Raw genomic sequence first — 27,011 nt, forward strand, 5'->3', positions numbered from 1 at the left:
TTTTTTTTCTTGCATTGTTTAAACGACAGAAAAAAATTACAAAAAAATAACGAAACTTCGCAGATTTTCTTCCAATATTGATATAATATATACACACAGAATTTCTGTATATGTTTTGACATAACAAGGCAAAAAAAAATTGCAATTTTTATACTCTAGTACATGGTATCACATGCTCTAGTATCACATTTCACCATTTTAAAAATTAAATGAACAAAACCGTTTGTTTGATACATGTTCATTCTTTCCGAACTAGTGATCCCTACATTTGCCCACCAGCTGATTGCTGGCAAACCGAAAGTCGATTCATAGACACCTACATTCCATTGGCCAATATTTTTTGCCAATTTTGTTTTGATTCCTAATCTTTATTGGACATCTGCATTCTCTTCATGTTTCATGTGTTCTATACGACTGTCTGGCATCTCTTGGCACTCAAGGAGGAAAACAAGCTGCTGCACGTTTAGCCTAGGAATGTTAGACAATTTCTGTGGGACTAATGGAGGCAGTATTACCGAGCAGCCAACACAAAATGTTTGCCATTGGGATCCTACAGCTATACTTAGTGAACCGTATCTAGCTGCTGGCCAGGGACATGGATGTTTGGTGCTGAATCGCAATATTAAAAGTCCCTCACATGTGGTTAAGGCCTTATGGCAAAATGGTAAATAGAGACAACAGTTCAATTAAATTCAATCAACGTTATTTAACTTCTCGAACCGAATCGAGTTAACGAGTTGTTATGTAAACATAATTGTTGTTGTTCTTGAATTTAAATTTTGTAGCCTCTGTAAGATGTTGTGTGGACGGTGGTACAAACAAATGGCTTAATTTCATACGAAATGAATTACAAAATGATTGTAGTATTAAGCTGCCGGATTTGATAACGGGTGACTTTGATTCGATAAGTCAAGAAACAGAGGACTACTTCTCTTCGCGAGGGGTAAAACGAATCCATACACCCGATCAAAACAATACGGATTTTACAAAGGCTGTGGACGTTTTGAAACCAATTATCAGGGAGAAAAAGGTAAATAGCTTTGGATTAAAAAATATATCATGGATGTAATGTTGAGTTTGTTTTCATTTTCCAGCTGCGTGATATTATTGTACTACATGACACCTCGGGTCGTTTTGATCAAATCATGTCTAACATCAATACTTTGTTTACCAGAAATGATGAATTTTGCAATATCTACTTATTGGGTTCCTGTTCACTGACATGGCTTCTCCGGCCGGGGAAACATTCCATTGTTATACCTCCACATTTGGTGGAGGAGCAAAGGTGGTGTTCTCTCCTGCCCATTGGCCATGAGGCTACAAGTGTTACAACGAAGGGTTTAAAATGGAATTTAAGTGAGTGATGTGTTCTTTATTTCGGAGTCATCTATGGAAAGTTTCATTGCGAGATCTTTTTTTGAATTTTGAATGAAAAACAGAATTTGTGTCATACAGGGTGAGATAAAAAAACTGTAACAAATTCAAAGGCCATAATTTTACATTTTTTTAAATTTTATTGAATGAAAAAAAAATGTCGGAAATAATATCAAATTTTAGAATAAGTTTAGATTTGTTCGAATTGGACACCTTTGGCACGAATTATGGCCTTCAAAGGGCAAATGAAACTGTCACACCCCGCCCTAATGTTGCTCTGCGGTATTTTGGTTCATTACCGACAAAGCGCTTGCTTGAGATGATCGACACTTTGGTATTTTTTAGTGCCAGCCTTGCTTTCCAAAATACTCCAGACGTTGGACAAAGTAGTCCAACGACGGATTGATATTTGAAAATTTTGGTGGACATTTTGCGTTGGAAATGAAGCGAGGAATCTCATTTTGTAACCATTCTTTAACAGCTGTCGGACGAGTGGCTTAGAAATGACAGCAGTCTGAAATTGGTTGCAGTTTTTTTATCTCACCCTGTATTGTCCTCCTTGAAACATTTCATATATGAATTCCCAGTGTTTTTTTTTTTTATTATTTAAAAACTATTTCTTTTTAATTTTCCAGAGAATAGTCCCTCGTACTTTGGCGGCCTTGTTAGTACTTCAAATACATATGCCTCAACACACATAGAAATAGAAACAAATTCGACACTGGTTTGGTCAATGGGAGTATTTTATTTCGGGGATGACTAGACAAGGGAGAGAGAGAGAGGAAGAGGCAAGCGTCCAGTGAAACAAAATTAATTTTGTTGCATTTTTTAACAAAATTTAAATTTAAGCTTTATTTTTTCTTTGTCTTTCATCTCCATTCAGGGTTAGGGTAATGACATGATATATAGTTCTAAGATATTTTTCCTGTTTGTAAATGTTATTCTTACAATGGAGATGTAAATACTTAACCAAAATCCTTGTTACTTTCAAAAAAAAAAAAATGTTTTTGGATTTTTTTTTGTATTGTTATTTTGTAAATAATAGTTAGCTTTTGTTTTTAGCCAATATCAATGACACACCCCATCCATGACTACAATTTGTAGCTCGAATCAAATAGTTAAAGGTCTTTTTTCATCAAAAAGGTCAATGCAGAAAAGTCTTTATAATACTAGAATACTACTTAAATATCCCTCCCCCTTCCCCCTATTAAAAATCCAAAAACATGACTTGTACTGGTACTACTTTTTTTTCCTATGCTAGTATATAATAAGTCCTTTTATTGTATTTTTTATTTGGAACTGTTATGGTACTTATGTGTTTAAATATACGTACAATATAAATTTATTTATATTTTAAATAAAAAAAGTTATTTTTTATATTAAAATTTTAACCCTTTGTGGGGGAGGTACCGGAAGAAATGGTGCGATCTCTATCATTTTTACAACAGATCTTCTGTTGATGGAAAAATTGATATGTGTCAAGTCTGAATGGAATCGGAGGTTAATTTCGCGTTTTATGAGCTTCGTCGAAACTCCAAATTTTGACCCTTTGTGGGGAGGTACCAGAAGGAGTGGGCCGATACATTCCATCTTCACAGCAGAACTTGTATTAGTAGATGTGTGTAATTTGAAGAGAACCAGATGCTTACTTTGGATTTTATGATCGTTTTGGTTGTTCAAAATGTTAACCCTTTGTGAGGGAGATACGAGAAGGAATGGTCTGATCTCTACCATCTTTATAAAAGATGTTATGTTACTAGAAATATTGTGATGTGCCAAGTCTGAATGGAATCGGATGCTAATTTCGTGTTTTATGAGCTTCAAGAACACTCAAAATTTTGACCCATTGTTGGGGAGGTACCAGAAGGAGTAGACCGACATATTCTATCTTCACACCAGGCCTTGAACTAATAAAAATATTGTGATATGTGTAATTTGAAGAGAACCGGATGCTTATTTTGGATGTTATTATCGTTTTGGTTATTCGAAAAGTTAACTCTGTGTGGGGAAGGTACCAGAAGGAATGGTCCGATCTCTACCATCTTTACAACAGATCTTCTGTTGATGGAAATATTGAGATGTGCCAAATCTGAATGGAATCGGATATTAATTTGGTGTTTTATGAGCTTCTGAATATTCAAAATTGTCAACCTTTGTGGGGGAGGTACCAGAAGGAGTGGAGCGATATATTCCATCTTCACACCAGACCTTGGATTAATGAAAATATTGTGGTGTGTGTAATTTGAAGTAAATCGGATGCTTATTTCTGATTTTATGATCGTTTTGGTTGTTCAAAATGTTAAACCCTTGTGAGGGAGGTACGAGAAGGAATGGTCTGATCCATCATCCATCTTTATAAAAGATGTTATGTTACTAGAAATATTGAGATGTGCCAAGTCTGAAAGGTATCGGATGTTAATTTTCGATTTTATGAGCTTCATGAATATTCAAAATTTTCACCCTTTGTGGGGGAGGTACCAGAAGGATTGGGCCGATATATTTCTTCTTCACACCAGACCTTAAGCTAATAAAAATATTGTGATATGTGTAATTTAAAGAGAACCGGATGCTTATTTCTGATTTTATGATTGTTTTGATTATTCAAAATGTTAACCCTTTGTGGGAAAGGTGCTTGATCGGATTATCCTTTCACGGATTATCAAATCGGATACTCCCTTCGAGAGTTATTGTGTGCACCAGTTTGGACTAAGTCGGATACTCTCTTCGAGAGTTATCGTGCCCACCAGACAGACAGACGGACATCGCTAAATAGAATCTAAATGTCCTGAAACAGATTTGGTCCAAAGAGGCCTAGGGTCTAAAGTCATTATTTCGATGAGTCGCGTTTTGGCCGTATCAAATGATATATACCCTATGACTGAGAATATAAAAAATAAACAAAACGAATTTGAAATTACATTCGTGAAATATATCTTTAATCCAGTCCGACCTTTTCTCTTCGGACAGATTTTTTTAATTGAAACGCAAAGCAATTTATTTGTCCATGATAAAATTAAGAAGGTAAAATCATTTCAAATAAGCATTCCCATCTCTGTATTTTCTGTAATTTACCTTGTCACATTTCTCTAAAAAAACAAGTTCCCATCTTTACAAATTTTGACAATGAGATGTTGTCAATTGAATAATTTATGAAAAAATTATAAACATATGACTGCATATGAAATTATAAACATATTTATTCTACTATGGGGCATTCTTTAAAAAACAATAATTTACATGTTAGTTTGTCCCTGAGAAACAATTTTCAAAAACTCCAAAGTCAATGCTGTGACTCTAATTAAAAATATTTATTAAAATCCATTTCAAAATCTATTAAAAATAATAAAGAAAAATAATTTTAAATCAACGTTGAGATTGTTAGGCCTAACGTTCTATCGATAGTTTGTTTATCGATAACAGTACAGCCAATGCCTTTACTTTACCTGTACGTTACCTTACGTGTGCAATGGTTTGCAAAAAAAGACAAGACCAAACAAACACAATAATAAATAATAATAAATGTTTTGTTGAACAAAAAAGAAACAACAATAACAACCATAATAATTTTAATACACATCATTTCAACGGAGAGAACTGATTAAATCCTCTCTCTCTCTTTGACTTGGTTAAATGCCCCAGGGGAAAACAGAAGGCGGCATTAGCAGTAGTTTATTCTCAGTTTGTCTGCCGGGTTGTTTGGTTTGTTGGAGACTATTAACCAGTTGCTTCAACATTTTGCACATACGTTTTTGGAATTGGAATTAATCTTTATTAAGAAATTCCAGCTGTTTTCCCCGCTATACAAAACGAAAATGTTTAAAGTTTTAAGCTCATCAGTGAAATTGGGTGAGTTTTTTGTTGTTGTTAAAAGATAAAAACAGCCATCATTAATGGAAAGATAGAACACATATGGCCAAAGTCCACAATTATTAAAAATAGTTTGCTACTTAAGGTTGGAGGACAAAGGAAAGAAGGACATGTTGAAGGACATACGATTTGTTTGCTTAAGAAAATTCTTATTCAGTGACGTTTGTTTCGATGGGGGTCAAAGAACCTGTTGCCGTTGTTTTGGAATGTGTTGTAATTATTGTATTTTTTCCCTATTGCCATTAAAATAAGACATTTACATGCATATATATGTATCTGTGTACATATGCATCTAGTCAACCACCGTGGGAACGAATACATCATTTTGGCAAACAGAATTTCAGAGTCCATCCTGAATATTTAAGAAATATAGGGTACAAAAATTTTATTTATAAAATGTAAATATTCACAGGTTTGGTAACGCATCCAAACAAGTCATCAACAATTTGCTACATTGAATAAATAACCCATCGCGAGTTACTATGTACCTCCTCCATTGAGGTCAATCTAACAAGGAACCTTGTCTTAGGAAACCAACTTTAATCGTCATTGCGGGAAGTTAGACCAGTTACGCAAGAGATCTTCTAATTTATTTGCCATTCAACCGGCATTCATGCAGACGTTGGCATTCAACACACGTGTCATCCGAATTTCGCTACATAATAGCTTTTTAATTGGGCCTGAATTAAATTTTTGCGAATAATTCCCAATTTTTGGGGATCAAAGAAATCTGTTCTATAGGAAATCTACCGGATAAGAGAAGTATAACAGGATATCGTGAAGTTTTTAATAGAAAATGGTGAGGAACAAATACTGGAAGAGACAATTCTGTGGATAAATTTGTTAATAGAAAATGTTGTAGATCAAAATATTGTCGACATAAAATTTAGAGAGATTCCAATATTTTTGGGAAAACGTTGTGAAACATAAAATTTTCTATGGAAACCGTTTTGGATTGCAAGGAATGTCTGTGGATTTTAAAGGTATTCTATAGAAAATCTTGTGGATTACAATGGAAATGTTGTGGATTGCGTTGTAGGTGGTAATATTTTATAAAAAAAAAATAAGACTGGGAGTCATAAAACTATTGTGGATCGTAATTTTTTTCAGAGAAAATATTGTAGATCCCAAATTTTCCAAAGAAAATCTGGTGGAACGCAAGAATTTCCTGAGAAAATCTTGTGGATTGCAATATTTTCCAGAGAGAGTCTTGTGGAATGAAATTTCGTCTTGTGGAACGTAATATTTCCTATAAAAAATCTTGTGGAACGAAAAAATTTCCTCAGAAAATCTTGTGGAAGGCAATACTTTCTATAGAAAATCTTGTGGAACGCAAAATTTTCCAGATAAAGTTTGGTGGAAGGCATTATTTTCTATAGAAAATCTTGTGAAACTCATTATTTTCTATAGAAAATCTTGTGAAACTCATTATTTTCTATAGAAAATATTGTGGAAGGCATTATTTTCTATAGAAAATCTTGTAGAACGCAATATTTTCTATAGAAAATCTTGTGGAACGCAATATTTTCTATAGAAAATCGTGTGGAACGCATTAATTTCTATAGAAAATCTTGTGGAAGGCATTATTTTCTATAGAAAATCTTGTGGATCGCATTATTTTCTATAGAAAATCTTGTGGATCGCATTATTTTCTATAGAAAATCTTGTGGAAAGCATTATTTTCTATAGAAAATCTTGTGGAAAGCATTATTTTCTATAGAAAATCTTGTGGAAAGCATTATTTTCTATAGAAAATCTTGTGGATCGCATTATTTTCTATAGAAAATCTTGTGGATCGCATTATTTTCTATAGAAAATCTTGTGGATCGCATTATTTTCTATAGAAAATCTTGTGGATCGCATTATTTTCTATAGAAAATCTTGTGGATCGCATTATTTTCTATAGAAAATCTTGTGGAAGGCATTATTTTCTATAGAAAATCTTGTGAAAGGCATTATTTTCTATAGAAAATCTTGTGGAAGGCATTATTTTCTATAGAAAATCTTGTGGAAGGCATTATTTTCTATAGAAAATCATGTGGAAGGCATTATTTTCTATAGAAAATCTTGTGGAAGGCATTATTTTCTATAGAAAATCTTGTGGAAGGCATTATTTTCTATAGAAAATCTTGTGGAAGGCATTATTTTCTATAGAAAATCTTGTGGAAGGCATTATTTTCTATAGAAAATCTTGTGGAAGGCATTATTTTCTATAGAAAATCTTGTGGAAGGCATTATTTTCTATAGAAAATCTTGTGGAAGGCATTATTTTCTATAGAAAATCTTGTGGAAGGCAATATTTTCTATAGAAAATCTTGTGGAAGGCAATATTTTCTATAGAAAATCTTGTGGAAGGCAATATTTTCTATAGAAAATCTTGTGGAACGCAATATTTTCCAGCGAAAATTTTGTGGAACGCAATTTTTTCCAGCGAAAATTTTGTGGAACGCAATATTTTCCAGAGAAAATCTTGTGGAACGCAATATTTTCCAGAGAAAATCTTGTGGAACATGTTATTTTCTGTAAAAAATCCTGTGGAAGGCATTATTTTCTGTAGAAAACCTTGTGGATTGCAATGTTTTCTATAGAAAATCTTGTGGATTTCAATATTTTCCTGACAAAATCTTGTGGATCGCATCGTTTTCTTGTGGAAAATCTTGTGGATCGCATCGTTTTCCATAAAAAAATTTGTGAAAGGCATTATTTTCTACAGAAAATTTTGTGGAAGGCATTATTTTCTACAGAAAATCATGTGGAAGGCAACATTTTTCTGAGAAAATCTTGTGGAACGCAATATTCTCCTGAAAAAATCTTATGGATCGCATCGTTTTCTACAGAAAGTCTTGTGGATCGAAATATTTTCCAGAGAAAATCTTGCGGATCGCAATATTTTCCAGAGAATATTTTGTGAATCGCAACATTTTCCAGAGAAAATTTTGTGGAACCCAATATTTTCCAGAAAAAAATCTTGTGGAACGCAATATTTTCCAATGAAAACCTTAAGGTCTTGCAGAAATCTCGGGGACTAAAACCTAAATCCATGTTCTTATCTTCAATGGACATGTTGAAGATATAGAATATCGCCACACGATTTCAATATTTCAAATCAGATAAAATTTATCAGCACAGACGACCGACCTTATCTCACCATCCGACAATGGAAAATGTCTATGCCAGACAGTAATCGAACTATGTGGAAATTTTCCCTAGTTAAAAAAGTGTGCGGCTCTTATCAATTGAGTTATTGTGAAGTGATAATTAAGAATAAAGATGTGCGTAGCTAAATGGACAGATGTTATCTGGATTGAAGATGTTCCACCTTAGCTATAAATAGCCAATAGTATTAATAACTAGACAAAAATACTTTTGTAGATAACAAAATATTAATCAAGCTTTTTGTTGCTTTTTGTTTCAACAGGTTCCCACCTTCGCCGTCCCCTACAACAGCAGCTATGTGGCCGACACATTGCCTCGTTGTCGGCCTTGCCCGAAACGCATCAAATGTTGCAAAAGACATGCCGGGATTTTGCCAATTCCGAGCTGGTGCCCAATGCCGCCAAATGTGATCGTGAACATTTGTATCCCGAGCAACAAATTAAGAAAATGGGAGAATTGGGTCTAATGGCTGTGGCCATACCCGAGGAATTAGGTAATGCCGAAAATTTGCCTCCAAGAAAAAATAAATTTAATCCAACATTCATTACTTCTTCTTTTCCCCTTAGGTGGCACTGGTCTTGATTATCTGGCCTATGCTATTGCCATGGAAGAAGTCTCTCGGGGCTGTGCCTCGGCTGGTGTTATTATGTCGGTCAACAATTCTCTGTATTTGGGACCAATTGCTGCCTTTGGCAATGCCAAGCAAAAGGAAGAATTCATAACACCCTACACCACAGGCGATATTGTGGGTTGTTTTGCTCTGTCCGAACCCGGCAATGGCTCGGATGCAGGTGCTGCCTCTACCACGGCAGTTGAAAAGGGTGATCACTATGTTTTGAATGGTACCAAGGCCTGGATTACCAATGCTTATGAGGCCAAGGCAGCTGTGGTTTTTGCCACCACCGATAAGTCGTTGAAACACAAAGGTATTTCCGCCTTCATTGTACCCAAAGACACCAAGGGCTTTTCATTGGGCAAAAAAGAAGACAAACTGGGCATACGTGGCTCCTCCACCTGTCAATTAATATTCGAAGATTGTGTCATCCCCAAGGAGAATATTTTGGGAAAGCCGGGATACGGTTTTAAAATTGCCATGAAAACCTTGGATGCTGGTCGTATTGGTATTGCCGGTCAGGCTTTGGGTATTGCCCAAGCTTCATTGGAATTGGCTGTGGATTATTCGCAGAAGAGAATTGCTTTTGGTAAGCCCATATCAAAACTGCAAGCCATACAACAAAAAATCGCAGACATGGCATTGAGAGTTGAATCGGCTCGCTTGCTGACATGGCGTGCTGCCTGGTTAAAAGACAATGATAAGTCATACACCAAAGAAGCTGCTATGGCCAAGTTGGCCGCTTCCGAGGCGGCCACATTTTGCAGTCATCAATGCATTCAGGTTTTGGGCGGCATGGGTTATGTCTCCGACATGGCTGCTGAACGTTATTATCGTGATGCTCGCATTACTGAAATCTATGAGGGTACCTCGGAAGTTCAACGTTTGGTAACAGCTGGTGCCATTCTTAAGGAATATGCAGCCTAAGGAGGAGCAAATATTTGTTTTTATATGAGTGCCTTATTGCGAGTGCCTTATTTTGTTGAAAAAGGTTGATCCAAAACTGTTTTTTGTAATTTTTAAGCGAAATCAAAGATTTGAATGCATTTATATTGAAAGATCACCGGATAATAATGCCGTTTTTAGAACGTAAGAGAAAAGTAAAATGTAAATAAATTTTTTTATTCTAATTTTAAAAACATTTTTTTAATAACAGGATAGAAAATATTGTGGATAATAGGATTTTCTATAGAAAATATTGTCGATAACAGGATTTTCTATAGAAAATATTGTCGATAACAGGATTTTCTATAGAAAATATTGTCGATAACAGGATTTTCTATAGAAAATATTGTCGATAACAGAATTTTCTATAGAAAATATTGTCGATAACAGAATTTTCTATAGAAAATATTGTCGATAACAGAATTTTCTATAGAAAATATTGTCGATAACAGGATTTTCTATAGAAAATATTGTCGATAACAGGATTTTATATAGAAAATATTGTCGTAACAAGTTTTCTTATAGAAAATATTGTCGGTAACAAGTTTTTTTTATAGAAAATATTATCGATAACAGGATTTTCTATAGAAAATATTGTCGATAATAGGATTTTCTATAAAAAATATTGTCGATAACAAGATTTTCAATAGAAAATATTGTCGATAACAAGATTTTCAATAGAAAATATTGTCGATAACAAGATTTTCTATAGAAAATATTGTCGATAACAAGCTCGATATTTCCTGTTACAAGATTTTCTATCAGAAATATTGTCGAAAACAGAATTTTCTTTAGAAAATATTGTCGATAAAACGATTTTCTATAGAAAATATTGTCGATAAAAGGATTTTCTATAGAAAATATTGTCGATAAAAGGATTTTCTATAGAAAATATTGTCGATAACAAGATTTTCTATCGGAAATATTGTCGAAAGCAGGGTTTTCCATAGAAAATATTGCCGATAACAGTATTTCCCATAGAAAATATTGTCGATAAAACGATTTTCTATAGAAAATATTGCCGATAAAAGGATTTTCTATAGAAAATATTGTCGATAAAAGGATTTTCTATAGAAAATATTGTCGATAAAAGGATTTTCTATAGAAAATATTGTCGATAACAACATTTTCTATAGAAAATCTTATCGATAACAAGATTATCTATAGAAAATATAGTCGATAACAAGATTTTCTATGGAAACTATTGTCGATAACATGATTTTCCACAGAAAATGTTGTCGGTAACAGGGTTTTCTAGAGAAAATATTGTCGATAACGAGATTTTCTATAGAAAGTATTTGTCGATAACAGAATTTTCTATTAGAATATATTGTCGATAACATATTTTTTTATGGAAAATATGGTTGACAACATGATTTTCCGGTTAAAATATTGTAGACAACTAGGTTAACAATAGAAAATATTGTCGATAACTGGATTTTTCGATTAAAAATAGGGTCGATAACAAATTTTTATCAATGAAAAGTACTTTTCGTTCTGCTAATTCTTTGCAGACAACTTTTTTCATTATTAGGATTTACTAACGATTACCACAATTAAAGCTACAAAATCTACAGCATACTTTCAGGCTTGTATGATTCATATATAAAATAGAAGTGGCAACTCATATGAAAGAATGAGGGTGTAAGAAGGAACCAACTAATACAAAATTTAACTTACACACACCTTCTTCTATGTTATAATACTGGCGATCAGTTAACAAGATCGTCAGGCCAATAGTGAACATAATTTTTTTTTGTACCTCAAAACTAGAATATAAATAACCATGTTGAAATTATTGAGATCATCCACCGCTATTGGTATGTAAAAAAGGAATATATTCAAATTGATGTGCAATTTTAAACGTCAAAATACAAAGTTCAGTCACTAATATTGCAAAAGAAAAAAAAACAAAAATGTAAACACTTTGTATTGTGGCCACACGCAATCACATTCGTACACACATTCAAACACTTATGTATGTGCATAAATAAGCTTGCGTGAATATTCAATAGATAAAGAATATTTACCTTTGTGATAAGAATGCTAATTTTATTAAAAAAAAAAACATTTTGTTGCTAATATTTAAAATGCAACAAGTGTAAAATAAACTTTTATTGATAAAAAAGAACTGTCATTTACATTACCGTTACAATCAAAATGTTTACATGAACCGTACCGATTGCTCTCTTAAAGTGATCTCCAAATCATTTGTTGAAATTGAGAATATTTCTATTATTATTATTTTTATTTGCATTCTTGTTCATGACCCCAATCTATATTTTATGAGCTTACTTTTAAAATTGATAAGGCCAAAATAAAATAACTATTGCCGATAGAAAGAATAGTAAACAAATAATGAAAAAAGCATTTAAAAAAATTTTCATTTTGCATATGGTTAAAAAAGGATTGTTATCGGAAATTGTATTTATTGAAAATAGATTTTTTTTTATGGAAAACATTTTTATAGAAAGGGTTTTTATAAAAATAAATATATCAACATTATTGTTAATAGATAGTCTGTTCCAGGACTGCAAGAATGTAAATTTATCGAATAAATAAATAAATAAATTTTTACCGATTTTTTTTTGCAAAAACTATTGGCATCAACAAAAATGTTTATAGAAAATAAGGTTATCGGCAACAATTTCTGTAACAAATATTGTTTATCTACAATTTTGGCTAAAGAAAATATTGTTATTGACAAGATTTTCCATAGAAATATTTAGATATATATCTTGTTATCGGAAATATTTTTTAATAGGAAATCTTGTTATCTTCAACAAATTGTCTGTAGAAATTCTGTTATCGACAATATTTTCTTTAGAAAATCCTGTTATCGACAATATTTTCTATAGAAAATCCTGTTATCGACAATATTTTCTATAGAAAATCCTGTTATCGACAATATTTTCTATAGAAAATCCTGTTATCGACAATATTTTCTTTAGAAAATCCTGTTATCGACAATATTTTCTTTAGAAAATCCTGTTATCGACAATATTTTCTTTAGAAAATCCTGTTATCGACAATATTTTCTTCAGAAAATCCTGTTATCGACAATATTTTCTTTAGAAAATCCTGTTATCGACAATATTTTCTATAGAAAATCCTGTTATCGACAATATTTTCTTTAGAAAATCCTGTTATCGACAATATTTTCTATAAAAAATCTTGTTATCGACAATATTTTCTATAGAAAATCCTGTTATCGACAATATTTTCTATAGAAAATCCTGTTATCGACAATATTTTCTATAGAAAATCGTGTTATCGACAATATTTTCTATAGAAAATCGTGTTATCGACAATATTTTCTATAGAAAATCATGTTATCGTCTCTATTTTTTGTAGAAAATCTTGTTATCGATCATTTTGACATTTCCGCAGTTCTGGAACAGAACCGCAAAATTTACTGTGACATTCTTGCTCAGCCCATTTAAAATATTTTTTCTAGGACTCCGTCTGCAACAGCAAACAACCCAACAGCTAAAATGCCGTAATATTGCCTGCCTATCAGCTTTACCCGATACCTATCAGATGTTGCAGAAGACGTGTCGGGACTTTGCCGATGCCGAATTGGTACCGAATGCCGCAACATTCGATCGGGAGCGTCTATATCCAGAAGAACAGATTAAGAAAATGGGTGAATTGGGTGTCATGGCCGTTGCGGTGCCAGAGGAATATGGTAAATAAGATAACTCCTAAATGTTCTCATATATATTTTATTAATAACTTATATTCTATGTGATCTAGGTGGTCCTGGTTTAGATTATTTGGCCTATGCCATTGCCATGGAAGAAATCTCAAGGGGATCTGCATCCGCGGGTGTTATTATGGGTGTAAATAATTTGTATTTGGGCGCCGTTTTAAACTTTGGAACGGAGGAACAGAAAAAGAAATACATCCCGCCATATACAACGGGCGAACAGATAGCTTGTTTCCAATTATCTGAACCTGGCAATGGTTCCGATGCTGGTGCCGCATCCACAACGGCTGTTAAGAAGGGTGATCATTATGTTTTGAACGGCACTAAAGCATGGATCACCAATGCCTATCAGGCCGGCATTGCCGTTGTGTTTGCCTCTACCGATAAGTCACTTAAAAATAAGGGTATTACAGCATTTCTGGTACCCATGGATACGGAAGGTATTTCCCGAGGCAAGAAAGAAGATAAAATGGGTATGCGTGGCTCATCGACGAGCCAGGTGATCTTCGAGGATGTGCTGGTGCCAAAGGAGAATATTTTGGGCGGTCTGGGTTCGGGCTTTAAAATTGCCATGAAATCTTTGGATGGCGGTCGTGTGGGAATTGCTGGTCAGGGTTTGGGTATTGCCCAAGCCTCGCTGGAATTGGCCGTGGATTATTCACAAAAGAGAATTGCCTTCGGTAAACCCATATCAAAGTTGCAGGCTATACAACAAAAAATTGCCGACATGGCACTGAGAATTGAAGCATCACGTCTGCTGGCTTGGCGCGCCGCTTGGTTGAAAGACAATGACAAACCCTATACCAAAGAGGCTGCCATGGCCAAACTATCTGCTACCGAAGCGGCCACATTTTGCAGTCATCAATGCATTCAGGTTTTGGGTGGCATGGGCTATGTCAGCGATATGCCAGCTGAACGTTATTATCGTGATGCTCGTGTTACGGAAATCTATGAGGGTACATCGGAAATTCAACGTTTGGTCATTGCTGGACAGATTTTGAAGGAATATGCAGCTTGAGAGGGGATGTGTGTTATTGGGAATAATTGGAGATCTTTTTTTTTTGACTGAACCTGGAATATGTGCATTTAAATATTTGTTTATTTTTTTGGTCAGTTTACTACTTAATTTAGTTTTTAAGACGTGTTATTTTTTGTTGTGGTTTAATTTTAAAAACAATAATTTAAATAAAATTTTAAATAAATTGTTATTGCAAACATGACACAATCATTTTAAGGTCGAGTAGGTTTATGGTAGAATTAAGAAGGTAAAATTAAGCAATCATTGCTCTGCTCCACAATCTGCAATAATCTTCTAGTTATGATGCTTTGCCGATATCATAAAGGGTAATCGGTTATCGTAGTGAAACCTTTTATATATTCTTGCAGTTCAGGAACAGACCATTATTTAAGAATCATCTCAATTCTTCCTTCTGTTGATATGTCAAAATTTTTTAAATGTTCCTTCAAATATAAGTAGATTTGTATATGTTTTCCTATACGACGCCAATCGGAGGTTGTTATGATATGCATTTTTTAGCAATTTTTACAAATTTGAATAATTTTCCATTCAAAAATTTTAATTGCAAAATTGGTTTGATAGGTCATTGCCGCAGCAGCTGTGTCGATGCGTCTAACTTTGTTCTTCTACCATGTATGATGTGTAAACTAGTCTTTGCCATCATAAAAAATCGACTACTCTCAAGTTTCTCCAAACCTACCTCTGAATCCCTAATCACTTCCATCGATTTCACGATAAGTTGAAAAGTCGACCTAGTGAACCCTGCAATTATTGTCCTGGCAAGAAATCGAAAAAATAAATTGCATACAAGAGGCGGAGAAGTGCAAAAATGTAAAGAAAAAACGTACAAAAAATAAAATAATTGCATTTCATCGCTACCATTTATTAAATATTGCATACAAAACGCCGTGTGTAGTGTTGAAAACAAATCGGGAAAAAAGTAAAAGAAATTCTCAAAGAAACCAATCAACATCATTTTTTCCCCCAACATATCGTAGGGAGAAAAAAATGTAAAGAAAAACATATAAAACACAGAGTGTAAAATAAAAAAGTAACAAAAAAATAAAAGTATATAAAAGAGAGTGCCCGTGAGAGAGTAAAGCCCATATTTTTTTTGTGAGGCAAGCAGCCATAACAAACAAAAAGCAAGAGAAGTAAGTGTGCAGCAGCAGCAGCGACAGCAAAAAGAAAACAACAAAACATTAACAAAATAAAAGTAATACTTCTACTACTACTTCTCTTCTCTTGGAAGTACACAAAACAAGAAAATAATGAAATTAAGTTTATTTTGTTTTCAAGTGGCTTTTATTTCGTTGAATGTGAACGAACAGCAGTAGTATAACCGCGTCGTCGTCGTTGTCCGTCGGTGGTGGGTGAGTGCGAATGTGTTGCTGTGCGTTTTTTATTTATAAAAAAAATAACAATTAACAAAAAATTTAATTCCCTTAATTATCGAAAAGAAAAAACATTGTTAATAATCATTAATTAGGAAACGAATCCAAGATATTTTTATTGTGAAGCCAAAAAAAAAAACTTGTTAACAAAAGAAAAAAAAAATACCAAAACAACAAAGGTAATTTGGCTGGCCAGTGACAAAAGACAAAAACTAAAAACCACTTTTCTATAAATTGAAATTGCTCCATTTATTGTACAATGACCGACCAACCGACCGGTGTGTTTGTGTGTGCCTTGCCTTGTTTTTTTATTTGTCAGCCAAGTGTTTTCCTTTTTTTTGGCAAAGGGGGCGTCTTTGTAGTAGATCCTCTAATAAAACAAGATTTGGATTACTTATTTTCCATAGGCCACCATTAGAGGATTACTTTGTTGTGCCTGCCTTTTTGTTTTTTTTTTTTTTCATTGGAAAAAAGTTATGGTGGCAATTTTTCATTTCTTCACTATTTGCCTCGTTTTTTTCTGTGTTTTTCTTCTGGTTCTGTTGTGTTGTTGTGTGTGGTAATTGGTTTCTTGGTTTGGAGTTTGAAAATCTCTGCCATAATTAACCCGTTTTGAAGTTGTGTGTTTAAGTGGCTACCAAAATTATATCACACTTGTTTCTAAAGTGAAATAAAATGCCAACGATTTTGTAATCCTTGTTTTTTTTTTTTCAAAGAAAATCTTGCTTGCTTGCTTTGGTTTGTTACAGTTTAGTTTTCCACCATAAAAGGCAAGCAAACAAAACATTGTTTTCTTTTTAATGCCATAATTCTCAATTTAACGTTGGTGTGAGTGTGAGAGAGAGACAAGGGAGCTTAACTCTCAGCCAACACACTGAGTTAATCGGCTCTTTGATTGTTACGGTGTATTTTCATGATTTGCTTGACATTTGACATCTTGTTCGATTCTGTTTCATAGGGGGACTTTGATGGTAGCATCCAACCATGCATTGTTGTTATTGCAATCTTTATCACAAAAAATCATTGTATTTTGTTAACCCGTGACCTACCCCACAAACATTTCTTGAATATAAAAACACCTCTCTGTCACCGGCACTTTTATTTATGTTTTTCTTATCAATCACACACACACACACACACAAGCATGGTCATAAAAACCCCATTGGAATCGTGCTGCCACCACTGTTGGTAATTACCATTGATGCGTGGACGAACGTAACATCAAGTAATTTATATCGCCCTGCTTTATAAAAAAACCAAAACTATGTAGGTAACATTCACAATAATAACATTGTCATTCCATTTCTAAAATCCATTAGGCGTAACAAAATTCCACAGCTGTAAAGCGAAACAGGTATGTGGGTGCTGGTTATTTCTTCCGGTTTTGTTTGGAATTTGTTCCAGTATGGATTTCATTAAAACTAAACCGGGAAGTAATAGAGGTATTAAGCCTACTTCCAAAGGGGTGATTTTAAAGAAATTTAGGAATTACTCAACTAAGAAACCTGCTGGTCCATTGTGTTCATCCTAAATTTGTGAAAATAGGCATAGACAGAAATAAAGAAAGAAAGAAAGAAAATGATTTGAAATCCAGGAATGGTTGGTTGGTTTACGGATGCGCAGCTACAAGAATTCGGCAACTGCTTCACTCGGAGATCTTTGGTCCATTGTCTTCATCCTAGGAAGAAATGAAAATTTTTAAGGATAGCAGCGAGAAGGAAAAAAAGATTTTTTGGAGAGAAGTGTAGATGGGAGGGTGGTCTGCCTTTGGCAAACTTGTGAATGATGATGGGATCTCCCAACTGCCAAATACCCTATATCTCTTGTTGGATAACATGGTCCATTGACAAGTAGATGTTCGATCGTCTCTCTCTACCTCTTCTTTATCTTCACATAGCCTATAGTAGTCAGGAACACTGTTGTCCCATCTTGAGGTCAGAAATTTGATACTGCAGTGACCAGTCAGTATTCCCACAACGATTCTAAGTTTAGACCTACTAAGTGATAGAAGGAAGCTTATTAACAGTCTCATTAATCGGTATATCAATCTAAGCTTATTCATCAGCTACGTTTTTCCTTACTATATTGCTATGTCCAGGAACTATTAATTGTATTACCTTCATCCAATATATTCCGACATACCAAATGTCTAGGATTTCCTAGACATACCAACTGTCCATAACCAAAACTTGAAGAGCGGCGCCATCCCCAAGCTTCGTGCTGTCTCAGTGCACTTCTTGTTGCTTGGAATTGAGCCAAAATATCCCGGGGCTGTAAATTTTGCAGCACATTCAAGTCAAACTGGGGAATGCTTTTGAGAGCTCTAGTTGTCAGTACGAACGCGGTTCTGTGCACTGTGGTTAATTTGGACATGAGTTGCGCTCTCTGAATTCTAGCCACGGTTAAGAAAAGTGAGGCGTTCAAGGTTATGAAAACGGGCGATGGGTGGGTGACATATGTAAAAGCTTGAACCCCTATCTCGCGGAGCTTGCCGCATACTTCCACGCGAGGAATATGAAAATATCCGCCACGGAATCAACGGTCACACTCCACCATATGGTGAGAACACAGCTCTAGGCAGGTCGAAGAAAATTTAATACCGACCACGAACTACCCCAAGATTCTAGGGGTCACATTCGACAGCATGTTCATGACGTCCGCGCAAGCCAAAGCTATCTGCGATAAGATGAAAAGTAGAAACAAGGTCCTCAAAGTGCTAGCCGGCAGCATTTGATGTGCGGACAAGGAAACCTTGTTGACCTCTTATAACGCCATAGGTCGATCTGTGGTCTTGTATGTGGCTCCAGTGTGGTCTGCGAATACTAGTGCTACGCAGTGGAATCATATCCAGACCTGCCAGAATGCTGCCTTGCGTCAGCATAATCATATGCTTTCGTTGCAGTACCTGCTTGGGTCTTACCGTAAGAATCATCCCAACCATCATAAGGTTGACACAATTCCCACCCATACACGATCTAGAGAGCGAGGTCCAATGGAGAACCTCTAGATCAAGAAGCCTATCAGGCAGGTCTGAGTGGCATTCATACCGATGCAGTCGAAGATGCCATCAGCAATTACAGGATGAATCTCGTCCTTATTGTCCACCCCCCCATCCATTGCAGCTGAAAACCGCCAACTGCCTAGACAAACCAGACTAGTTTTGGCGCAATTACGTTCAGGAATTGACGAAGATATGTGTGATGTATGCCCGGCGTGTGATACAGGCCCGCACAATACGCTGCACCTCTTTAATTGCACAGCCAAACCTAACCAAATCACTCCAGAAGATCTCTGGCTATAACCTGTTAAAGAAGCCTGGAGCTTGAACCAGATTAGCAGAATGCAAACACTCACATGTACTACTGCTACAATAACAACAACGCTCATTTGCTAACCTCTGCTGGGAAATTTGGTTTTATCTCGGGCATTCGTCCAGCAGGTATATAGCGAACGGTTGCAGCTTTAAAGATTTTTCGGAAAATCCTTTCTGCTACCCGTATATCAGAAGGTCTGGGCAGTTCTCTGAAGCGACAGATGGTGAATTTTCTGAACTCTGGCCTGTGAACTTTCCCATGGTTAAGGAAAGTGCGGCGTTCAGAGGTTATGAAATCGGAGGACCTGCTTATGGAAACGATTGTCGGGAGAGAAAGAGAAATGACGTCATTTATCGGACCGGATGACACTATGGTTAAATCTGGCGAACAGTGACATCCTCCTCTTATTCGGGTGGGGGCATCCTCGTTTACCGTGCAGAATGTGGAGCAATCAATCTGTTTTTCCAACGCTGATCGCCTCTGCTCATTACTCAGGGCGGAATGCCGCAATTCATGGTGGGCATTGAAATCCCTAGAACCAGACGGTTATTGCCTTCCAAAGCGGGCTAATGTTTGCGGATCACGACACATTAAGCACCTCTACTTCGACAGTTCCACACTTGACTGCTACACCCATAGTACGCTATGTGTGGGCCACTAGAGATTGGCTCAGTTGAGATAGGTATTTATTGCTTAGTATTATGTAACGCCAATCCCCCACCTACACTACATGATCTAGAGAGAAAGGTACATAGGTATAAGGGAGAGCCTCTAGATCAACAGGTCTATCAAGCGGAACGGAATAATATTCACTCTAACGTCGTCTCAGAAGTCATGGCAGGATATAGAGTGAATACTGTACTAGGATAGAGAGCGGCCCCGACAAACCCGAGTAGTTTTGGCTCCGTTAAGGTCCGGATGGTGCATCCGCCTCAATTCCTATTGGGCCCGGATTGACAGCGATGTCAGCCAAACTTACTCACTTAACTCCAGCCTCGTTGTGGACCCAACCCATACAGGTTGCATTCTTTTTGAGACTGGACTTAGAGACAGAACCAGATTGGGAGGAGTCAGAACGAACACAACAGTATGTGCTGCTAAAACAACAACAAACTTTACTTCTGGGATCCTTCCTCAATCAGAAGAACATTGTAGACTACAATTTTCATTGAGCTTGGTTTCCTGCACCACAGCGATCAATATATTCCTCCAATTCATAAAGCCAATATCTCATTTATTTTGCTTCGAAGTCCGTGTCAATTTTATTTTGCGTATCATTTGTTTAACATAACATTATTTTCTTTCGCTCTATAATAAAAAAAAATACTTTCAAAATAGAACATTAAAGTGTATAAATAAAAATTATAACATTTAATTATCTTCCGCATTTGTTTTCGAGTAGTACTTCAATTTGAAGTGGTGCTTCGTGTTTACTATTTGGATACATAAAAGTGGATTTGAAGTACAATATCTTCGCCCTCCCTCCCATATTGGCTTTTGAAAATGTTAACATGTTTCTTCTTGGTTGAATACTTAAAGATCAACGATTTGGATGGATGGTTAGCTTCTACAAAATCCACTTATCATTGTTGTTATTATTATGATGTGTTGTGTTGTGATGTCCCTTTAAAAAAATAGAAAAAATGTAAATTAACTTGAAAATATGTTTACCATCTTGATTCCACGTTCTCTCCTCTCTCTCTATCTCTCTGCCCCTCTTGGTTACAACAAAATTATTATTAGTTTTCTTTTAAATCTTTATAGCTTTCTTGGCAATTATCAAAGTAATTTAAGAGGAATTTGTAATCCCAAAGCGTAACGCGCGTCGTGGCAGCATTACTTGTAGCTTCGATGCGGCTACATACATACATACAAATGAAGCTCTAGTTTCTTTAGAGGGCACAGACACACGACACATATATGTTGTAGTCATACATATATGTCGTGTGTCTGTCAGTAGTCATTTAACATTATTTGTTGTTTCTTTTTCCCTTTTTGTGTGTGTTTGTGTTTCCAACTGTCTTCTTTATTTAGTTTTGATGTAACAACTCTTTTTTTCTCTCTGAGATACATTCATGTATGCCTAGTGAACAATGTTTTGTTGTTGGATGTGTATTAGGGTGGATCGGTGAAAAAATGAAATGAATAAAAAAATGAGTGCTATAGCAAAACGTGAACGATTTTCAGCAACATGGGTTTTTATCAACATCTAGTCTGAAAAAATTATACAAAATAAAATGTTATGATACCTATATTTTAAAAAAATTTCGTAGCAAAACAAAAATAGTAGCAAAATCACACGCCTCTCGAAAAAATCTCATTTGACATTTCTCCTCTTTGTAAATTATGTTTTCTTTTTCCAATTTCTTAGATGCATATTCCCTGCAATTCGAATCCACCCTAATATACAATTTTATGTTTAAAATATTTATTATATAGTAGTATTTATGTTGCAATTGTTAAACAGTTGTTTGCTTTGTTACATGGCAGAAAGAAGAAATGTCAATTGTTTGGACGCCAAACGGCTGAATATGTATGTTGCTCTCGCACAACTCAATTTCACATTCTCACACCGTTCGATGAGAGTGTGAGAGTAATAATGTTGGCCCAATAATATGAGATTCAGTTACAACTGTTCAACTGTTGTGCTGCTGTTGTTGTTACTATTGTTGTGTGTGGGGGTGACGTATGTGACGACGCCACATTGTTATTGTGGGTGATGGGCCAAAAGTAAAAGAGAAGAGTGGGCGCCAAAAAAATGGAGAGATCAATGTAATGTGGGAAAATGTAGTAAGGAACAGAGATGGAAATGTTGAATTTATGAAAGTTTGTATAGCAAGGTCTATTGATGGACGTATAAAATATCTCCATAATTTGTACAAATTATTGCAAAATCTTGTTAAATAAACCAAGCCTTCTAGGTTTCGACAAGATCTCAGTGGCCAGGGACCAAGTCAGGCGACTCAGCTTTGCAAGTTTTGTTGTTGGTTTAAGGATGCGCAGCTACACGAATTTGGCAACTGTTTCAGTCGGAGACCTTTGGTCCATTGGGCTCATCCTAGAAAGAAATTTTTGAAAATTTTGAGGATAGGAGAGATATAGAAGCGAGAAGGAGAAGAAAAGATTTATAGAGAGAAGTTTAGTTAGCAGGGTAGTCTGCCTAGGCGGAGAATTTCTTTGGAAAACTTGTAAATGATGATGATCTGAGAATAACGTTAGAGTTTCTGTCCAATAGCATATGTCTCTTTGTATTAGGTCAGAATTAGATGGAAGAAATCTACGAGGTATCAGCAACACTACACCAACGGCATATGCGACTGGCTTTGACTATCGACAAATATATTTCTAAAGAGTATGCGACATGATGCTGCTGAAGTTCACTGCAAACCTTTTAATGTAGCTCTGCTTAAAAAGACAATGGCTACTTAACTTCCCATCCCCGCTAAAGGGCATATCAAAAACAAAGAAGCCCATCACACTCTATTAGGGAAAGCCAAAAAACATGATGAACCCATGGTTGCTGTTTTTTTTCTTGCTTTGTTAGTTTCTTTTTTGTTTTTCTTTTGTTTTTGGCCATAGGAAGTAGGTTTCCAAGAGGTAGTGGTAGTGACAACAAATATGCGAATGAATGGTTGGTCGAATGAAAGAATGAATGAATTGCTTGTTTGCTGACTTGACTTTGCTGTGTGCGAGGGGGAGGTGGAGGAAGGGGTTAACATACTTTTTTTTCGCGCTATAAGCCTAGCTTCAAAAGCAATAATTCTTTTCTTTTTCTCGTTGTATGTGAATTTTGAAGAAGAAAAACCCCAAAACAACAACCACAACAACGCCAACGACAATTAACCAGCCAGCAACAATAGACCATAGAGTGTCAACCATGGTGGCTGACATCGTTTCACCATCGTCGAACAACGTAATTTTATGCTATTTCTTCCTTCTTCAGCCTGCCCTTTCCACCAACTCTTTTCATAATTGGTTTCTTCGTTGGGTTGGCTGTGTGTGCTTTATTTTCTGCTTCTGTGTCTTTTTTTTCACACAACAACAGCAACAACAATTGTTTAATTGTTTAAATGCTGTTATCCCCCCTTCTAGCAGCAGCAACAACAATTCCGCCATCAGCAACATTCAGCTCTCATTCTCAACTATCACTCAATAATATGTGCAATAATTATGCAGATGGTTTTTTTTAAAGAAGATTGTACCACCGCCTCTACCTACTTTGCATGCTGGAAATTGGGTTTCAAGATTGTCCCCCATCATCTTCCTGCACTTCATTAAAAATGGGATTTGTGCTCTTTTGGTTTCTTTATTTTGTTTCTGTTTTGAGATGAATGACTGACTTTTGGCTCTCATTTGTCATCTCATGTTAATGAACAACATCATAAATATAATGATGACTGTAGGTTGCTTTCGTACCATCAATACATTTTGTGGAAATGGTTTTGGTTCTTCATTCTCCTGTTTCTACTTAGTGCCTATTAATATATTTGTTGCAGCTTAATTATTTATTGCTGCTTAATTGGTTTGGATGAGAAAATAATGCAAGTATGGTTAGTTATTCACTTTATCTTTCTCTCTCTCTCTCTTTGTCAATGAGCCCATAGTTGGGAGTGGAAGATCAATCGATTTAATATTTAAAATATTAAATTAATGCGATTGGTTTTGATATTAAAGCTAATCATGCAGATCCGCGCAAAATTTTATTTCCACGGAAAGCATTTTTCTCCAAAGATCATTTCTCCAATCATAAATAGTTTAGGGGAAATCATTTGTGATGATGGCAACGCGAATAGATCTTTTTCGTACCTAGTGTATCCTATTTTTTTGCAAATTGGCGCAAATTGCAAGTGCTTTGGTTTTTTATAAAAATTAGGCACCTAACAGCTTCTAATTTTGAATTTAGGACTGGAATGTATGTGTTAGACGTTGATAAGTCCATGTGGCAACATAGAAGTTCGAAAATAAGATGCTGAGCGGTCAATTTTAACAATGGTTCTTGGTTGCTTTTTTATCGATTATTAAAATGCAAAAATACGTTAATAACTATTAAAAATATTTTAGGAGGAAAAAAAAGATAAAATATAGAAGAAAACATGAAATCTTAGTACAACTTTGGCTTAAACTTTCCAACTCTTCGGCCGCTATGTCACGAATAAATGCTTCAATGTAGTCTTCCAACAGCGTCTATTGAAGCGTTCTTGTCTCTATAGACATGAGCTTTAACATAGCCTTAAAAAAATATTCCAAAGCCGCAAAATCGGCCGATCTAGACGGGCCAATTGACCATTCCCAAAGTAAAAAAGAAAATGTTCGCCTGACTCACCTTTCAATAAGTCAAATATTATGCGTGTTGTATGGTATATTACACCGTCTTGTTGAGACCACACGCCATAGAAATCAATCGCTTGCATTTTGGGCATAAAAGAGTTATTTCATCTCACAGTAGCACTCATTACTCACAGTTACGCTACGTACTTGAAAAAGTGCGGCCATTGATGTCATTAGCCTATAAAACACACCAAACTGTTGCTTTTTCCGGATTTAATCGTAAATTTTGCAAAGTTTCTGCTGGCTGATCTGGAAATTCTTATAATTGAAGTGCGTGCTACAAGTCCTCATGAAAGAAGTAAAAAAATCGTACGGTAGAATGCTAGCTAAAAATGTAAACGTATATTTCTTACAGGGCGAATCCCTAAATTCATAGTGGTGTAGGGTATCATACAGTCGGACCCCTTTCGGTCGTTGTTTTAATATTTTTCTATTATTTCAACATAGACTTTTTTTCTTTTTAATTTGCCACCATGATTCATTTGCCGTTGTTAAACCACCAAATCCGGGGATCTTTAAATCAAATTAGTTTACCTCAAAGAAGAAAAAATATAACTTAAAAAAAATACCAAATTGTTTAGCAAACAAAGCAACAAACAAAAAAATTATACGCCAGAGAGAGAGAGGGGGAAAGTTAATGACCACAACATAGTCGGGTTGTTGCTTTTATTATTTTGCTGGTGTTGTCGTAGCATAAAGCTGTTGTTATTAGTATTAGGTTTCTTCCATTTCTATGAACACAATATGACTTTGTGGTTTTTTTTTGGGTATTTTATTTTCAACTTTTCATGATGTTTATTTTCTATCAGGATAAGTGATAAATGACGCACTTCTGCTTCGGAGATTTGCAATTGTTGGCGGCTAAACGAAATTTCGATTTATATAATGAAGGCATAATAAAGCTCGGTTGTAGGTAGTAGATATTGGAGGGATATTTTTTACGAGTTTTTCAATTGAAAACTGAAGATGTTCTCTGATTCGGGATTATAGGTAGATTTAGGGACTATTTTCCGCATAGCAATTCGATTGAAAACACCCATCCCATCAATATTTTTAAGGTATAATAAAACAAGTAAAATAGTCTCAGTATTACCCTTTGTGGGGGAGGTACTTGATGACCTGACCTAGCATAGATGCAAATACTAGGATTTGCAAAGTTGGAGCAAAATTGCATTATCCTTTCTCATTCTGTGAATTATTGTCTTTGAAAATGTTGATGTTTTATGTGAGAGGTACCAGAAGGAGTGGACCGATATTGCCCATTTCCGAACTCGATTTAAGTTTGAGAATAATATTACGATGTACCAAGTTTGGATCAAATCGGATACTCCCTTTGAGAGTTATCGTGCACATCAGTCAGCCAGACACACAGACTGGAACAGATTTGGTCCAAAGAAACCTAGGGTCTAACACCGTTATGTTGATGAGGCACGTTTTGGCTGTATCAAATGATATATACCCTCTGTAGCTATATGGCTGAGGGTATAAAAATATGGGAGATTATCAATTTACCTTTAAATTAAAATAGAAACAAACACAGTCGCCGTTCCATTGATGATCTACTTTTTTTAAATATACCCCGTAATTGTTTCCAAGTCCATGTACTTACTATTGAATTGCATTTGGTGAGTCCATTCAACTTTGTCAAAGCAAAACGTGATTTTTTTCATGAAACAATAATGGCAATATTCTGACAAACTTGTTTGACTTATGGCGACGTAAATTGATATTGGCTAGAATTTCAATTCTGCAATTCTATTATTTTCAATGACAATTGGTGGTGGTAGGGTACGGGGAAATAATAGGTAATTTTTAATTCACAAAGTCAAGAAATCCCTCTGCGTTTTTGAGTAACAAAATATTGGAAAAAATGAGAGCAAGATATAGGGTGAGATAAAAAAAACTGGAACACATTTTATTGAATGAAAGTAAAAAAATGTCGGAAATAGAATCGAATTTTGGAATAACTTTAGATTTGTTCGAATTGGTCACCTTTGGCACGAATTATGGCCTTCAAATGGCCAATGAAACCGTCACACACTGCCCGAATGTTGCTCTGCGGTATTTTGGTCCATTTACGGCGAAGCGCTTGCTTGGTGATCGACATTTTGGTATTTTTTGTGCCAACCCTGCCTTCCAAAATACTCCAGACACAATAGTCAAAGGGATTGGTATCCGGAGATTTGATGGCCAATAGGTGCGCTGGAAATGAAGCGGGGAACCTCATTTTGTAATCATTCTTGGGTGGCGCGTGCTGAGTGCAATGGTGCTGAGTTTTGTTGAAATGTCCAAG

At 35.4% G+C, this 27,011-nt stretch overlaps 4 protein-coding genes across 8 annotated transcripts in view; all 4 read left to right on the plus strand.

Annotated features, from left to right (window-relative positions):
* Positions 1 to 329: 329 nt before the first annotated feature.
* On the plus strand, positions 330 to 2,203 carry LOC101894641 (thiamin pyrophosphokinase 1). Its single transcript, XM_005178271.4, has 4 exons — positions 330 to 664; positions 786 to 1,030; positions 1,095 to 1,356; positions 2,010 to 2,203. Exons 1-4 carry the CDS (start codon positions 400 to 402, stop codon positions 2,135 to 2,137), a joined length of 900 nt encoding a protein of 299 aa, XP_005178328.3. The 5' UTR covers positions 330 to 399; the 3' UTR covers positions 2,138 to 2,203.
* Positions 2,204 to 4,931: 2,728 nt separating this feature from the next.
* Positions 4,932 to 10,149, plus strand: LOC101894967 (short-chain specific acyl-CoA dehydrogenase, mitochondrial). The gene is made up of 3 exons (XM_005178273.4): positions 4,932 to 5,220; positions 8,660 to 8,890; positions 8,964 to 10,149. The coding sequence occupies exons 1-3, from the start codon at positions 5,187 to 5,189 to the stop codon at positions 9,935 to 9,937; spliced, it is 1,239 nt and encodes a 412-aa protein (XP_005178330.2). The 5' UTR covers positions 4,932 to 5,186; the 3' UTR covers positions 9,938 to 10,149.
* A 1,500-nt stretch (positions 10,150 to 11,649) lies between these two features.
* LOC101894801 (short-chain specific acyl-CoA dehydrogenase, mitochondrial) lies at positions 11,650 to 14,771 on the plus strand. Its single transcript, XM_005178272.4, has 3 exons — positions 11,650 to 11,775; positions 13,413 to 13,643; positions 13,712 to 14,771. The coding sequence occupies exons 1-3, from the start codon at positions 11,742 to 11,744 to the stop codon at positions 14,680 to 14,682; spliced, it is 1,236 nt and encodes a 411-aa protein (XP_005178329.2). The 5' UTR covers positions 11,650 to 11,741; the 3' UTR covers positions 14,683 to 14,771.
* A 655-nt stretch (positions 14,772 to 15,426) lies between these two features.
* The window catches only part of LOC101895126 (signal peptide peptidase-like 3), a 29,001-nt gene continuing 17,416 nt past the window's right edge, over positions 15,427 to 27,011 (plus strand). The window contains exons 1-2 of one of the 5 annotated variants that reach the window (XM_059123322.1): positions 15,427 to 15,836; positions 15,982 to 16,055. The gene's annotated coding sequence lies outside the window, so the exon portion shown is untranslated. Of the gene's footprint in view, positions 16,076 to 16,114; positions 16,256 to 27,011 lie in introns of those variants that run through there. The other 4 variants (XM_059123323.1, XM_005178274.4, XM_059123324.1 and 1 more) reach the window with 4 other exon arrangements.

This window comes from Musca domestica, unplaced genomic scaffold, assembly GCF_030504385.1.
Source record: "Musca domestica strain aabys unplaced genomic scaffold, Musca_domestica.polishedcontigs.V.1.1 24, whole genome shotgun sequence".
Classification (NCBI taxonomy): domain Eukaryota; kingdom Metazoa; phylum Arthropoda; class Insecta; order Diptera; family Muscidae; genus Musca; species Musca domestica.

Coding starts and splice junctions, on each gene's coding strand:
- LOC101894641 (XM_005178271.4), top strand. CDS start 400: ATGTGTTCTATACGACTGTCTGGCATCTCTTGGCACTCAAGGAGGAAA. Junction 665..785: donor TAAGGCCTTATGGCAAAATG/GTAAATAGAGAC, acceptor TAAATTTTGTAG/CCTCTGTAAGATGTTGTGTG. Junction 1,357..2,009: donor GGGTTTAAAATGGAATTTAA/GTGAGTGATGTG, acceptor TTAATTTTCCAG/AGAATAGTCCCTCGTACTTT.
- LOC101894967 (XM_005178273.4), top strand. CDS start 5,187: ATGTTTAAAGTTTTAAGCTCATCAGTGAAATTGG. Junction 5,221..8,659: donor AAGCTCATCAGTGAAATTGG/GTGAGTTTTTTG, acceptor TTGTTTCAACAG/GTTCCCACCTTCGCCGTCCC. Junction 8,891..8,963: donor GGCCATACCCGAGGAATTAG/GTAATGCCGAAA, acceptor TTTTCCCCTTAG/GTGGCACTGGTCTTGATTAT.
- LOC101894801 (XM_005178272.4), top strand. CDS start 11,742: ATGTTGAAATTATTGAGATCATCCACCGCTATTG. Junction 11,776..13,412: donor GAGATCATCCACCGCTATTG/GTATGTAAAAAA, acceptor TATTTTTTCTAG/GACTCCGTCTGCAACAGCAA. Junction 13,644..13,711: donor TGCGGTGCCAGAGGAATATG/GTAAATAAGATA, acceptor TATGTGATCTAG/GTGGTCCTGGTTTAGATTAT.